Raw genomic sequence first — 16,853 nt, 5'->3', positions numbered from 1 at the left:
GATTTCAACACTTAAAAGAAATTTGGATGGGTACATGGACGGGAGGGGTATGTAAGGCCATATTCTGGTTGCAGATCAATGGGACTAGGCAGATTAATATTCTGGCATGGGTTAGATGGGCCGAAGGGCCTACCTCTGTGCTGTAGTGTTCCGTGACTCTTTGACTCCATGCTCAGTGCTTTGAGGATGGAGAGGATGGTCACCTAACCCAATACTTCATTATAGTGAAGAAGAGTTTCAAAGTATACTGTAGATTATTTGGAAATGTGGATGGAGAAATGGCAGATTGAGTTTAATTTGAGCAAGTGTGGGGTGTTGGTCAAATATAAGTGAAATTTCACAGTAAATGGCAGGAACCTGAGGAGTATTGATGTACAGAGGGATTTCGGAGTTCAAATCCATTGCTCCCTGAAAGTGGCAACACAAATGGATCGGGTGGTAAAGAAGACATACTGTGTGGATGCTTGCCTTCATTGTCATTGCACTGAGTAGAAACACTTCGAAATTTTGTTTCACAGAGAGTGGTGGGTGTACGGAATATAAAGAAACAGATACATTGACAACAAGATACATTTTGATAGACAGGTGAATAGGCAAGGAATGGAGGGATATAGATAATGTGCAGGCAGAGATAATTATTTTTTACATTACATCCTTGTCAACACACATATGGAGGCTGTAAGGTCTGTTCCTGTGCTATGCTGACCTATGTTTTGTGCTTCGAGGATAAGGTTAAGGTGCCCTTATATGGAATTCAAGTAAAGATTCCAGAATACAGGTGGTGCACACATCTTTTCACAGACCAAGATTATATCCTTCTTTTCTTAGTTTTTACGGTGGCCTACAGACAGACTTATCTCAAAAGAGTCTTCACAATGCTTTGCTTATATACGTTGAAGAAAACTGCCCCAGCACACCATACTGGTGCACATTATCAGCAGCGCAAAATATTTGCCATGGATTTTTCGCTATTGTCTTGCATTTTCCCCACCCTTTTCCTGACTGACTATTTCCTGTCACTGTGGAAGACTTTAAGAGGGCCACAAATTGTTCCCCACCTAAAGGATGGATTTTTTGTACAAAACAAAGGTTTCTTTGTATGTAGGCCTCGTGGTGATATTCTATTGTTCAAAAGATCCTGTACATTACTGCAGCTGGCTGTGTGGAATGGTGATGAAACCAGGTAGGAACTGTGAAGGAGTATTCTTGGGAGGAGTATGGAGCAAGTTGAACTATAGAATTCTCCTCTGAGTATGATTGAAATATGTACTGGTAACATATCCTGTGTTCTTCATCATTTCCAGCCTTGCCAGCCGGTGACCAGAGTCAGGTGCCAATCATTGGGGTGTCTGTGGCAGTGGGTATGATCCTGGTGGCAGTGGTGTCTGGACTGTTGCTTAGTGGAAGGTATGGCAGTTTTGATTATTCCATTCATGCATGAGGAAACTGAGGAGTGTACTCTAAATACCTTTGTTGCTAAAATCTATTCAATGGCAAAAGACTTCTGACAGCCAGTTTCAAAGATACCAGCCTGTATTTATTTGATTTTTTTTTAAAGAGATTCTATGCATAGAGGGTGCTGGGCACCCATTTATAGCAGTTAGTTCTACCCAAGTAACTGCTTCACTGTCTTTGTGAATGCTCATAATGCTGCTGAGCCAGAATCTCAGATTAAAATGCTTGGGTTCCCCAAATGCATTGTCACCTGTTACCAAAGCAGCAAGCCCAACTCAGGTCAGTTTAAGTGATGTGAAGTTCACCTCCTTATGCTAATCAAGTGGCTGATGCATGGAGACTATCACTTTAACAACCTAACAGAACAAGCTGTAACAGCAGTAAAAGGCTGGGCATTCCTTCACTTCCACATAAAAATGGGGTAAGAAAGAAGCTGAGGCAATCACACCGATGGACAACTGATACAGACCGAGAAATCATGTTATATGTCGTTTTGGAATTCAATATTGCATTCAGAAAGCTGCACTCCATGCTCAGCTATTGAAAGTGCATGAGGTGTTCCTCATTCTTGCATTGGAACTTTCTGTAACAGTACAGGAGATCACAGACAGGTAGAATGAACGTGGGATGGAAAAATACTCACTGGGGTACTTTGGGCACTTTGCTCCAGGGAAATTTGTGATTTGAAAGCACAGAGAATATAGTCTGTGATTTTTGCAGTGGTCAGCTAAAGTACTTGTCAATACCACCCCACGCTACTGCACACATGTCCTCATGATTCTGAGACACCAAAATGTGCAAGTCAATAAGTGTACCAAATGGAAGGGTTATTCCATTGAAAATGACATCTACCTGCAGAAAAATAAATCAAGGGACATTCAAATGAGTAAGATGCATGCTGGCAATTAAATCATAACTGATATTTGATAAAAAGAACATGCATTTATTTATAAAATTTCACAGAAGAAGAACAATGCAATTAGTGGTATTACTCATTTATGTCCAAAGAAGTAATATGTGTGAGTCTGTGCTGTTGACTTCCCACTCTTCGTTCACACTGAAGCCAATGGTTCCACTACTACAGGGAAACTGTTCAAGCACAGCAAGCTTCAAATTTCAAAACCCATCCAGTAAGATGCAAATTCCCTTTTATCTTTGTTCAAGGCCAATTTAGCTTGAAAAGTAGCTGATTTACTGGAGTATTGTCTGAGATTAGTGCAAAAATAATGGACAGCTAAACCCTTTAGATGATACAACTAATGCACTGGAATGGAATGGGTGACTTGAGGCTTGTAATTGTAATTCTAGGGTGTTCTTGTTAGACTTATAACCATTGTATATGCCCTCTCAAGATTCTTCTGATAGAGTGCAGACAGACAGGTAGAGTGCAGATATGATGAACCTACATTCACTGGTTGTATGAAGCCACCACCCTTCTTGTGGTTCTTGTAATCGCCCTCTCTGTTCTCCTCTGTGTCATTACTGATGGCTTCTCAAGTCTTCACTTATCACCCCGCCAGGCTCCATATCCAATATAACATTCTCCGCAATGTCTGCCATCTCTAACAGGATCCCACCACCAGGCTCATCGTCCCCTCTCCTCTCCACTTTCTGCGGAATTGCTCTCTCTGCAACTCCCTTGTCCGCTCATCTCTCTCCACCAACCCCTATCCAGGCACCTATCCCTGAAAACATCTCAAAAGTTACACGTCCCTACTCCCCCTACCTCACCAACATTCAAGATTCAAAACAGATCTTTCAGGTGAGGTAGTCCTTCACAACTGAAACCATCAGTGTCATTTATTGCATCTGGTACTTCTGGTGTGGCCTTACCTACATTGGTGAGACCGGATGCAGACTAGGAGATAGTTTCATCAAGCACCCTTGCTCCATGTGCCAGTTCTTCCTAGTAGCCAGCCATCTAATTCCACTTCCTATTCCCACACTGACATGTCTGTCCACAGCCCCCTTTATAACCAAATAGAAGCTGGAGGCAGATTAAGGAAACAAAACCTCATATTCCATCTTGATAGTCTCCAACTTGTCAGCATCAACGTTGTTTTCTCTCATGTCTGGTGACCACTCCTATCTGTCTCTTTTTTTTCCCCCTAACCATCAACCCCCATTATTCCTTCTTATTCAATTTCCACCCTGAAAACCTGCTTACCACCCCTGTCTTCCTCCCTTTGGTTCCCCACCTCCTTCCCTTTATGCCAAGATCCACTATCATCCTATCAGATTCCATCTTCTCCAGCCCTTTGTCTCTTCAACCTATCACCTCCCAGCTACTTAAACCATTCAAATTCTCTGCAACTTCCCCCATCTACCCACCTTACCCCACTCACCTGGATCCACCTATCACCTACCAACTCATACTCCTCCACTCCCCCAACCTTTTATTCTGTCTTCTGCCCTCTTACTATCTAGTCCCAACAAAGGGGCTTGGCCCAAAACTTTGACTGTTCATTCCCTCCGTAGATGCTGCCTGAGCTGCTGAAGTCCTCCTGTAATTTCCTCTTTTGTGTGACTAAGGAATAACCAGCTGCCTATACAAATAATTATTTGGTATGCTGGGTGCATACACCACTGGGAAAGAATTATGCCCATATTATAATCCAAAACCTGTTTGAACCTTTTATATTTATCTGAACCATAACCTATAAAGTTGCATGGTTGACTGGTGAGCCGATATATCTCGTACATTTATTGATCTATTCTGCCTAGGAGTACATCTTTTGGATAATCAATAATTAACTGATTACATGGTTGTGCAGATGTCATTTCTGGTAATGATAATGTCTTGTACCGGATGACATGCACTTAAGTTGAGTGGATGTACGTTTAAAGAGACAAGCCTTTTTACGCAGTGTAGTGGGTGCCTAGCATGTTAGTGAAAGCAGATATGATAGTGACCTTTAAGAGGCTCTTAGACACATGAATTTGAAGAGAATAAAGGGATATGAACTATGTACATGCAGAAGAAATTAGCTTAGTTAGGCCTTTAATTAGGTCGACACCATATTGTGGGTCAAAAGTCTTTTCCTGTGCTGTATTATGACCCACAAGCTCTCCAAAGTACAATGCTCAGCCACTGAAAACTAAAGCATGCCATTTTACCCCTGCCATGTGTATAATAGAAGAATGCTTGTTCATTAATTAAATACCAAAATGTGGCATGTTTCTAATCTGCTAAATTCCTCATGTTTTAAAAACTCATAATTCTCAACAGCAATTTAGTCACAGTATTACTTGACCCTGTCAGGCAAGTCTACTTTCAGTTTATTCCGAGTGTATACCTTTGTTTATTCATCACAAATGTCTATCATCTTGGTTTATTAGAGGGTGATCAGCTGAAGGACATAAAATTGTAGGAGTGGGATTTTTAAGACATAATGAAACATTCATTTATCATTTCAGAGAGACTGGTAGAAAGGTTTCATTTTTAGGAGTGATTATTGTAGTCCAATGAGATGGAGGAATAAAAGCAATAAAAATGTGCACCAGGTGTTGGTTCCAGGGAAATGGAATGAAACAGATGGACCAATGATTCCCAAAACATAGCTTACAGATAAAAATGTGAGCTTACTTGTTGTCCTTCAGTACTAACTGAACTGGAATGTCAAGATCATTGCGTGAGAGATGGATTGATTTGTGGGTAATTTTGCACTTACAGATTCCAAGCCTTTCCCGTGGTGGTACCCAGAAACACGGATGATAGCCGAAAGCTACCCTCTGAGATGGCTTTCCTTTTGCAGGAACAGGATGCTGACTCTCTGGAGAGTAAATTTGACTGATTCATCGGACAAATGAACATCTTGTCTTTCACTATTTAAAAAAAATCATCTTTTATGAGCCTATTATTTTGGCATCATTGTTTTCAGCAAAATTTGTACATTTTAATATTTTGCTTTGTGGGCAGTGCAGGGAGAGGAGGAGCTACTTACATATCCTCTTCCCTAAGAGAAACTGACAAGAATCAATGACCTTTGGCCTGCAGAGTAACTGATGGTTCCATGATCCACACTCTCTCTCTCTTTCTCTCTCTCCACCTGCAATAATTAATAATAGATTTAATGGAACAGATACTAATGATCCTCAGTGAACTAATTTAGCCTTTTTAATCTGCTGCTGCCTTCAAATGTAATGCCGAATACACCAAGTAATATGTAATTATGACTCATTGCTATAACTGAAATGAAATAATTCAGAAGAGTCATTTATCTTGTTGGAGTAGAAATGAAAGGCTCAGGTGGTAATTCATCATACACCTGGTCCACTAAAACTTTGTTTCCAATGGGTGTACTTTTCTAATTATCCCCTGCTCTACCTACCTGCCAGATTCATTAAAACTTGTGAATGTAACTCATGCATGCAGTTCTAGGAATGCACCTTAGTGTAATAGAAACTAATCTGTGGTACCGACCAGATTTGGCTGTGTGGTTTGTACGGCCTGCATCCTTGCAATTTTCTATGAAATAATGCAATGTTGACATTTATATTTAAGCATCTTGTAATTTGAGGTCTCTTATAAAAAGCAATTTCTCATATTTTTAGCAATGTGGTAATTATCATTTCATGTATGGATAAAATATCAATATATAATAAAACATCCTTATTCTTTGAAACCTTAGAAAAAAAAGTCCTGAAAAATTGATGTGAAACAGGAGGAAACCTCAGAATTTGATCTTCAAATGAAATGCTCTCACCGTGCTCAGTAAATTAAGCCTAACCAGAGACCAGTGGCTTTCTGTCTCTGCTGTGGTCTTATGTTCCACATTATTGTAAGGATCTTGTTGTGTGCACTTAGTGACATCAATGTTGCTGGTGGGGTATTTTTCAAACACAGCTTTAATCTCTTACACATCTGTAACATTTTACATAGAAGGACCTCCTGAGACTCCTCTGTTTGCCACTGGGAGCCAGAGTGATAAAATGAGAATGGCTTTGGTGACAAAAGCGACCCACAACTAGTTTCTATCTGAATTGAGAAACGTATGATTAATGAATGTCGTTTGCTTTAAACCAGGCGATGTGGGTACAGTAAAGCCAAGCAGGATCCAGAAGAGGAGAAGATGCACTTCCACAATGGTCACAGTGAGTCAATTATCAGCTAGCTACAGTATGGATTTCAGGGATGGGGAGGCAAAAACAGCTGGAGAAGTTCATTTAAAGTTCGTCACCAAACATTTGGCTTCAAATGAAAGAGCACAGCAATGTTCTCTTCTTTCAGAGAATCCGCTGACTTTCAGAAGTTTTTTTTACAGTTTGCAGATGGAGTGTCATAGAGTAATCCTTGTGTTGCAGTATAATCCTGTCCTGGTATTGTGAAGAAATCCTTTTAATGAGCAAATCAGAAGGTGCGATGCTGATATAGAATATTTCATTCACGCTGTGCTTGTGTAACTGAAATCTGTTTCTCCAGTTCTGAGGATGTGGCATAAGTCCAATTCAGGGACATTCCAGTCAAAAATAAAGCAGAGTTTCTAATCTAGATCTCTGAAAATCTATGACTGTCCCAGCATAAATCTTGCTGCTGCTATAGCAAGACCATGCCAGATTAGCTTGAAATCAAACCGAAATAAGAGAAAGCCAATGTTCCAACAAAGTTTCTGTTGTGAGATTTGGGCTATGGAGTGGAGGTCATGTTGGTTAGCATTTTTCGCTGAATACCAGAAGATATATGCCTCATCTATAGATAGAACACTTGGTTGTGGAATGAACATAGTCTTCTCAAGCAGTTCTCTTTGTGATCTACCACGGTAATTATTTTCTGAAGGACAGAGAAAAAGGATATGATGGGGCATGATTCTCTACCCCATCACTTATCCATTGGATGTTTAAGGCTTTTAAACAATGTGAGTGTTTATCAGTTCTGGAAATCTCCCTTTTACTTCAGAAGATTGAGATTTTCAGCACCAGGTGTCGCAGTTCACGCTTTGACCTACAATTTTAGTGATGCAGGAAAGTTGCAGGAGATTCGTTTGCATTATTGATATCTGGCTAGTATTTAGATAAAGAAAACACAAGTAGAAACAGAAGGTCCGGAAATATTCAGTAGGTCAGGTAGAAACAGAATTAACATAATGTTCCTGCAAAACTGGGAATGAGATTAAACAAGTTAGATTTCAATAACACAGAAGCTGGTGGAGGGATGGGTAGAACAAAGGGAAATCTATGATGGGTGTGACCAGATGGGCTAATGTGAAAGCTGGAAACACATTCTGTTTCTATAACTGTGTTGTGTGATGTTAATTCCTGAGCTGTGGGACATGTCCAGCAGGCCAGACTCTACTAACGGAGAGAGAAAACCTGAGCCACAATCTCAGGTGGATTACTGACAGAAATGGCCAGTTCTGAACTAGAAGACAGGAAGGGAGAGGTACCTGAACTTTTAGAATTCAGAATTGAATTTTGAAAGCTGCATCCATCCCTGATGGAAGATGTGATATTTGTTCTTTGAACTTGCATGGCCTCATTGTTACAGTGCAGGAGGTCACAGAGAGATGAGAGTGGGAGTGGAATGACGAATTAAGGTGGCATTTAACTGGAAATTCAGAGTCACCCCCCCCTTCCAAGCACTAAATGGTGCAAGTAAACAAAATGATCCCCCAATTGTGTTTGGCTTCCCTGATGCAGAGAAGCAAAATAAAATATTAATGCAATGCTCATCGTGCAATCAACCTATCACTAATGTCAACTGCTAGTCCATGGTGAAGATATAAAGTTATTTCACTGTTGACTGTAAATTGCTTTTCATTGGGTCTGCTAAGATAGTTGCTTCTTGTTTTAATTGTATTGATATACTCAGACAAAAAATATATCACTGAGGCAAACCATGAACTCATGTTTCTAATCTATATCCAGGTCCATTTACTTCCTTCAACTAACAGTCTAACTGATTCTTACACATTGATGTGATACTGCTTTATTCACTGTCTGTGCTTTCCCCACGCTTGCACTCTCCTGTGACAATAAATATCTTCTCTCTCTTCTAATTTATTGTTGCAACCACTTTCCTATCAACCTCTGAATAAGTTTACTTCTATCTATAGTCTATTGTTATTGCCAATTCTCTTTTAACAAAAAGTTGTAAAATAAACTGGATTACTCTGTAACTGTAATGTGTCCAGAATTTTTGTACAAATTAAGGGAGATAAAAATGACGAAGGATGCCAGGCTTGATTCAGTTGTATACTATAAAGTCACTGGGCTAATGTTTGCAGGTGTAGGTCAGAATGTGGAGTTGAGCTTACAGTCAGATCAGCCACATTCTCATTCAAGGAGAGCAGGCTCGAAGGGGCCAGCCCACTCCTGTTCTGAGTTTGCATGTCCATATGTTTGCATGTAAACCTCATTCCCGAGAAGGGAACACAGGTACCAGGCTAGTAATTCAGTGCAGTAATGAGAGAGTGCTGTGTGGTACCGATGATATCTTATGAATGAATTACCAAATTGTGGACCTGCCTGCACTCTAGAGAGGATGGAAAATATGCCATGAGTTCTCCTGAGCTCAATGCCTATTCCTGAGCCTGCTAGGATTTCTGCTCATTCATCTCATTGCTGCTTGTGAGACCTTGCTGTGTATAAATCCCCATTTCATTACAAAGGATATAGCTAATAGCTATGGGCACCAGGTAAGTGAAAGTGTTTTCACCTACTAGTAAAACTTTATTCTCAGTTTTCATCTTTAATATCAAAAAATTCTTGATTCCTTCAAATTTTAAAAAGAGTTCAATGTTCTCCAGTAATAAATGTATTCTGACAACAAAATCCTAAACATCCTCATTCAGGCTGGTGTTTTCCTTCCTTCATGATCCAAGCCTCAGTTCTAATTAAGAGGTGCAATACTTGTTTATATACCACCTTTATAAGTACTTTAAAGTTTAACTCCCTTAAAAAAGTTGTAGGACACATGACCACCAATCTCTGCACAGCAAGCTTTCACAAACACAGATCTGACATTGGCTGAATACAGACGAGAGAATCTGCAGATGCTGAAAATCCAAGCAACACACACAAAATGCTGGAGGAACTCAGCAGGCCAGGCAGCATCTATGGAAAAAAGTAGACAGTCAACGTCGACTGTTAACTCTTTTCCATTGACTGAATAATCTACTTTTTTGTATTGTTGGTAAGGAACATGTGTAGGCTGGGGCACTTGTAAGCGCTCCCTTGTTCTCCATCTGGATTTTCTCTAGAGAAGGCAGACAGTACTTCAATTTACTGTTGCTTATGAAGATGTCACCTCATGCCTTTCAGCACTCCCTCAGAACTCCACTGCAGTACCAGCCTAGATTCCTACTCTCAGCATGGCATGATGTATAGCATTTGATAAAGCAGAATTCACATATTGCTATCTGTATAATATTCCTTATTTCAGATTTTCTCACACTTCACATACACATTGGCAAGAACATGCTTCAAGTTGCCCATCATGCAGCATTTTTGTTGCTTGATCTGCCCTTGTTCCAATGCCCTTCCAATGTGTGTTCTCCTTCAACCTTGGTTTATACTTACTACATTTAAAACCGAACTCGGACGTGTTAGCCCAGGCTTTTAATCATTAAACTGTCATTCTGACATCTGGCTTGCCAAATTGAAAATGAAGTATGTGATCTCTTAGTTGAATGTAAATTAACAACTTTTCAATAAATGTTGGTCCAATTACTAATAAAAGTTATCTCTGCATTTTTATATATCTTTTCCTGGATGCTTTGTACATTTGAATCTGTGTTTTCTGTGTTTCACCCTGACATTATTCAAACCCTGGCACAAACACACATGCACATACACTTTCACAGATACAGGGACATGTGTGCACACATATACATACACACACACACATACAATGTACATATGCACACATCTGTACAGGAGCTCAAACACATGTACACACACAGGCACAGACACATTAGCATATACACATACAAAGTGCTTTGCCAACCATTCATTCTCAGTGAAGTGGTACAATTTAGGTCACATGAATCTCAATGTTGATCCTGGACAAACAGTGTTGCACTGGCAGAGTGGGATAGTGCCTCAGTGAAGTGTTGAGATGGGTGAACTCAGCATTGACTCCAGATTCCATAAGTGTCAAATCAAAGACGGATAAGGTAACCCGCAGCTGGTTACCAATTATTATTCCTCTTGACTGACGAATTAGTATTCTAAAAGTGTTAATAGGTCCAAAGGGTTCTAAAACAAGAGGACATTGGTTTAAGATGAGAGGGAGGAGGTTTAAAGGGGTAAAACTTTCACACAAAGTGTAGATGGTATTTGGAATGAGAGGGTGGAAGCAGAAACAGTATCAGTGTTTAGGAGACATCTGGACAGATAGTTGAATGAGCAGGGCATAGAGGGATATGGAAACAATGCAGGCAAGTGGGATTAGTATAGAAAGGCATGATGTTCAGCACAGACACAGTTGGCTGAAGGGCCTGGTTTTGTGCTGTATTTAGAGACTGTGTCTCTAAAATAATGTCTGAACTACACTGCAGGTGTGAACTTTAGTACGCTCAGTGGCATCACTAACACATAAGCTGATCGAATTCTGGCTTCTGGTAGATCAAGAGTAAACATGGGGGATATACAGAATGTATTTGGCCCCATTGGTGGAGGTGTACCTAACCAGGTCAAGTATTGAGAGGAAAGACATGCATTCCTTGGGGTGTTGGGGTCCCATCCTCATAGTGAAGATACTCTCTATAATGGGTGGCACCAACACTGTTAAATGGGATAGGTACAGGACAGATCAATGCCAGGCATTAAAGTGACATAGAGACATATCAGTAACACAGAATTATATTCCACTGCAATCTTCAGCCACATACTCTGACATATTTCCTACTATAGAGTTACTGTTAATCAGATGAGGTCCCACCCTGGTTCGATGAGGAATGTAAAAGATTACACTGAGAATGAAGTGTCAGACAAGTGAAGCTGCAACACGGGATGCTGTGCGTGCATGGCTGTGGAAGCACATTGCAAAGGTGACCCTGCAGCCATTGTAACAGGGTTGAGGATTAAAATTATCCAACCCTGTCACATCCTGCAACGTACAACAAACAGAATGCTGGAAGAACTCAGAAGGCCAAGCAGTGTCTGTGGAGGCAGGTCAACGTTTTATACTGAGAGCCCACGTCAGGACCGAGAGAGCACAAGAAAGATTGCCAATGTGCAGCAGTACACATGGGTGAAACAAGAAGTGGGGGGGAATAATAGGCAGATGGACACAGGTGAGGGGAGGGGTTGGGAGGGATGAATGAGCAAGAGAAGAAAACTAGGTAAGTGTGTGGAAGGAGAGTACTGGGGTGATTGGGGGGTGTGGGCTACCTAAATTCAACAATGTGCAACCTACAGCAAGGGAATAATTACTTATTCTGAGTGGTGTAGGTTCTGCTGATTGAACAAAATATATAGGTCAGGCTCTTCGTCCTTCTTGAATAGCACCATTCCCATCTACAACCTTTCCTGAGGCACATTATACAGAGTGCAGGTTTCATCATTTTGATCTTTTAATATGTTGTACCACCTTCATAGAAATTCAGCTCCAGAAGCTCTTTCAAATTGCTTGAACTGTGCACTTGCTCTTGCTGAACTTACACGGTCCATGAGAAGTTAGCAGCCACCAAAAATGGAGAGCTTTGCCATCCCATTCCAATTATCCCTCCTTGCTCCCATTTCACAAAAAGCACAAGTCCTGTATTCGGTCATTGCCTAAAAGTGTGGCATACGGGCTTGTTCTCTGGGCATGTTCCCAACATATTGTATAGCCCTGTACACAGAGGGAATGTGGGAAGACTGAGTACAGGATGTTACAAGCCAATATCTACAGCACAGTAATATTTACTGCAAGACAAGAGCATTTTACTGGGACACTCATGTCCTTAAACAGGTGGAAATCAACCAAAGAATGTTATCTAAGAATGTCAGCAGTAATTTGTGTTTGACCAAGTTAATTAATTTTGCTTTGAGCAAATTACATTGGGTAAATTTTGAGGAACTCATTTGAAATTGTATGTCTGGATTCTTACAAAGCACTTCAGGCAATTTCATGAAGATATTTGTGACAATTAAAGCTCACCTCTTTTGAAATTTAATTTCACCCCTACTTAGTGCTCTAATATGTACGGCATATGGCATCAACCTCCACTCACAGAAACATATGGTTGGGAAAAAAATCTACTCGTCCATCACCACGGTGCATTGCACCCACAACTACTGTCACGAGACACTTACAGTTCCCATCAGATACTGTAGGCAGAATTCACAACTGCCATGTCATAGCCTTGCTGATCCAGACACAATACCACAGGAGCTTGTGAACTAGCTCTTTCTGCCATTTGGGTGTGCTCCCGACGTACCTCCCCCAGCTACCACCTGCAATACTCTTTCAAGGACTGGTGCTCCCCAGGACTCAGTGGTGAAAGTTACATTTCCTCAAGGAGCCTTTGATGCATTTTGTTTGTCCACCTGGAATTTGGTCCGCTGACAGAGTTTGAAATATTCTGCCTGTTTCAGGAGTCTGGTGTGGGGGTATGGATGAAAAGGCCTGCCCACTATAGCCCAAGGCCTCAGTACAAGAAGAAGAAACTGACTTTGGTTTTTGTCATTCTGTTGAACATTGTGCCAGCATAGCATTTATGTTGTACTGCTACAAAAATGCAACTCTTTGCTATTCCTGTAGCTCCCCAAGTTCCCTTCCCTTTTTGCAAACAAGGCAGCATCCATTCCAAGGTGACTGTGCTCCCTACCATTATCTCCCTGGTCCTTGTTACTGGGATTCTCAGGTTCAAGCTTTCTCTGTTGGATCCCACACTGCAGTGCAGAGGGCAAACTCCACTGCTCTCCATCCAGGATTCCTGTTCTTTGGAGCTGGAAATAATTATGTCTCGATGCAAATCACAGACAGATTAATCTTCAGGAGTTGATCTTGTTTCTCTTTGCTTCAGCATACTATTTATAGAATTTTTGGTCTCACCATTCTTATAATCGCAATTCAAGTTTACTTCAGCAGTCCTTCACAATTACTCCCTTAAGTATTTTACTCCTGTTTTGTCTGACTTTTCCTGTTCTTAACATTTTAAATTTTCAATTGTTAGACCTGGTATTTGGAAATCATGTAAAAGTATATTGAATTTTCCAGAGGGCTTTGTAATGCCACTTTGGGCACAAATTAAAGTCATAGAGCATGGAAACAGCCCCTTCAGTCCACTGAGTTTCACCAGTCACCAACTTCAGAGAATTTTTTTTTAAATTTCCACTTTAAGTTACTCAACAACAATGTGGGATAGACCAGGAATAAATTTTACCATGGAAAGTTAAGAAAATATTGTTGATAAATAAAAACATAATGGGCTTATAATTTCAGTGTCTTCAGTAAGTATTAAAAAGGCCAAGTGAACACTCCAGCCTCAGCTTCTGAAAGCTAGATACTTGGAAATAATGCATCTGAATCTCAGAAGCAGAATTCAAAATTCATATGACATTGCATATTTACTGCAGTTGATTAAGTTCTACCGTGCTCTTTTGTTTTGCTTTGAATATTATCTGGGCAGGCTGTGTTTGGTCAGGAAGCATGGTTCTAATCCTTCTCTCCACCTCCTAGACTTTATATTGATATTTTTGTGATCCTCCTCTTCACTTGAGATGATGGTGAAACTCATCCATGTTTCTGCCCTCTCTGGACATGATAGTTCTAATGATCTCTATAAACTTCGCCTAACTAATAATGCTCTTAGAACAATGCATTCTATCATTTCAAGTCTCTTATGTATCATACTGCCAGCCTTGTATCTACCACATTCTAGAAGCCCATCAGACTCCCGAAACAAACACTATCTAGCCTCTGCTCTGGAAGGAGATTCCCAGAGGTGTGAGATTCCCACTGACTCCTGAAAAAACATGGCTCACAGCTACTTAGAGTGGAGAAGGAGCACTCAGGATAGCACTGAGATTCTCAAGGCTGCACATCAGAAGCACTTAGTGTAAGCGATAGAAGGAGCATAGTACCTCACCATCTACTCAGCTGCCAGGAACCTCTTCCCATTCTGGCCTTATTGGCCCCCTGGAAATTAGTAACCTGGGTGGAAGAAATCATTCTTCATCCTGAGGGACTCCTTAAGAAGATGCAGATGACTCTCTAAGCTTGCTTCTATAAACCCTTTCACCTCTTCTATAGAGCACTTACTACAACTTGTCTCTATTACATTGTACATATGTTATTCACATATTATATCTTCCTTTGATCTGATTTTAATCTGATTATTTCCTTGTAAGCTGTCTCAGGGAATCCAAGGAATTGCATGAATGCAAGTTGTTGCTTTATATTGTGATGGTATTGGGTTTGCTTGCCGTGAAGTTCTAAACTCAAAGAAAGACCGTAAGCCCTGCCCAATATAAATAGCTATGGATACCCTCACTAAAAGGAGGTTATACTGTAGCTACCTACTCCTCAAAGACAAGATTACTTCTCTGTTTATCCTTTATGGTGAGTTTAGTTGCCTATTTGAGAGGTAGGACCCCCTTCCTACCAAGGAAGAGATACTTCCTGCTAACTAAGTAGTATAAACACAATTCATTTATTTTAGTGATACACATTTAAATCTAGACAAAAATCGTAAAATATTTAAAATTTACAGAGGATTTCTATGTTATAAAAGTTTTCCAAATTACAAATGATTTCTAAAACAGAAAGGATTTCCAAAATGCAGGTACAATTCCTATAACCTATAATTCCTAAAAAGGTATACCAACCAGTTTAAAACAAACTGATCATCTGTAGCAGAAATTGAAGGCAGAGCAATTTGGATTCTGGTTCATCCCATCTTTCTATCATCCTTGCTGTTCCTGAACCATTTCTAACAAGCTTAAATGCTCTCTTATATGTCTACAGTTTTTCGGCCACTTGGGTGACTTCACATGCATGTGATATATTTTTTTTCAGACAGCTTTTTACACAAGCAGTCTAAAAGCTTCTGGACACAGAGTTCTCAGATGCCCACAATTAATGCTGTGATGCTGACTCTTTGAGTATATAAATCTTCCAACTATTAATAGATCAGCTATTTGATGTGCTAAGTGATAGTATCAATCTGGTCGGAGAACTTCCTTGAATTAAATAACTTAGCCAGCATTGGCTGGTTTGAAACAAGTCAATTAATAGAACCCCATTGTCTTACACTGCAACCAGCCACATGCTGTGGGCCAGCATCCTGTGCCCTGTAGACAGTGCTGTTTATTTACAAAGCTGTCCTTTTAACTTCAGGCTAATTATTGCAAGCCTTTTACATTAAGAACTGAAAAAAGAATATTGGCTGGAAGTTTAACTTACTCAAGAAGAACTCTTTGATCTCTACAACTGTCAGCTGCCATGTTTGAAAGCTGAATTTAGCAAAAAAAAGGTACCATGGCCCTGAACATTGAATATATATCACAATATTGAAAACTAGTATTCAAGTAATGACAAAACACTGAACTATAATGAAAAAGATTTCCAACTTTTCAATAGAATAAGAATAAGAAGAGTCAGTGTGATAATGTGCAGAGAGTTGTTGTGGGAGGAAAACTTTTACATCCTGGGTTTCCTAGGATCAAATTTCAAAGAACGAGACACAAACAAAACAAAGAATTCCAGCGGTAAAGAGTAGCAAAATAGATGGATGAAAAATAAATACTATAAAAATTGTAAGAGCAATTTGGGAGAAGCCAGAAAGTGTTAGATGGTTGCCTCTCTGACTGCAGGCTTGTGACTACTGGAGTGTTGCAGGGATCAGTGCTGGGTCTATTGTTGTTTGTCAGCTATATCAACGATCTGGATGATAATGTGGTTAACTGGATCAACAAATTTATGGATGACACCAAGATTGGGGGTGTAGTGGACAGTGAGGAAGACTATCTAAGCTTGCAGTGGGATCTGGATCAGCTGGAAAATTGGGCTGAAAAATGGCGGATGGAATTTAATGCAGACAAGTGCCAGGAGTTGCACTTTGGAGAACCAATCAGGGTAGGTCTTACACAGTGAACGATAAGGCACTGAGTAGTGTGGTAGAGCAAATGGATCTGGGAATACAGATCCATAATTCCTTGAAAGTGGTGTCACAGGTAGATGGCGTCAGAAAAAAAGGCTTTTGGCCTTCATTGATCAAAGTATTGTGAACAAAAGCTGGGATGTTACGTTGAAGTTGTATAAGACATTGGTGAGGCCTAATTTGGAGTATTGTGTTCAGTTTTGGTCAGATACCTTTAGGAAAGATATAAATAGGATGAAAGAGTACAGAGAAAATATACAAGGATGCTACTGGGACCGGACAACCTAGTTAGGAAAGATTGAATAAGTTAGAATGTTATTCCCTGGAACTTAGAAGACTGAGGGGAGATTTGACAGAGATATACAAAAT

General features: G+C 40.2%; 1 protein-coding gene across 2 annotated transcripts in view; it reads left to right on the top strand.

Annotated features, from left to right (window-relative positions):
• The window catches only part of LOC134347086 (ephrin type-A receptor 5-like), a 328,980-nt gene that overhangs the window by 272,311 nt on the left and 39,816 nt on the right, over positions 1 to 16,853 (top strand). The window contains exons 8-9 of one of the 2 annotated variants that reach the window (XM_063049198.1): positions 1,305 to 1,407; positions 6,482 to 6,549. In XM_063049198.1, the coding sequence (XP_062905268.1) occupies positions 1,305 to 1,407; positions 6,482 to 6,549 (171 nt within the window). The other variant, XM_063049199.1, reaches the window with a different exon arrangement.

Source organism: Mobula hypostoma, chromosome 5 (assembly GCF_963921235.1).
Source record: "Mobula hypostoma chromosome 5, sMobHyp1.1, whole genome shotgun sequence".
Lineage (NCBI taxonomy): Eukaryota > Metazoa > Chordata > Chondrichthyes > Myliobatiformes > Myliobatidae > Mobula > Mobula hypostoma.
This window is presented reverse-complemented; position numbering and strand designations above follow the sequence as displayed.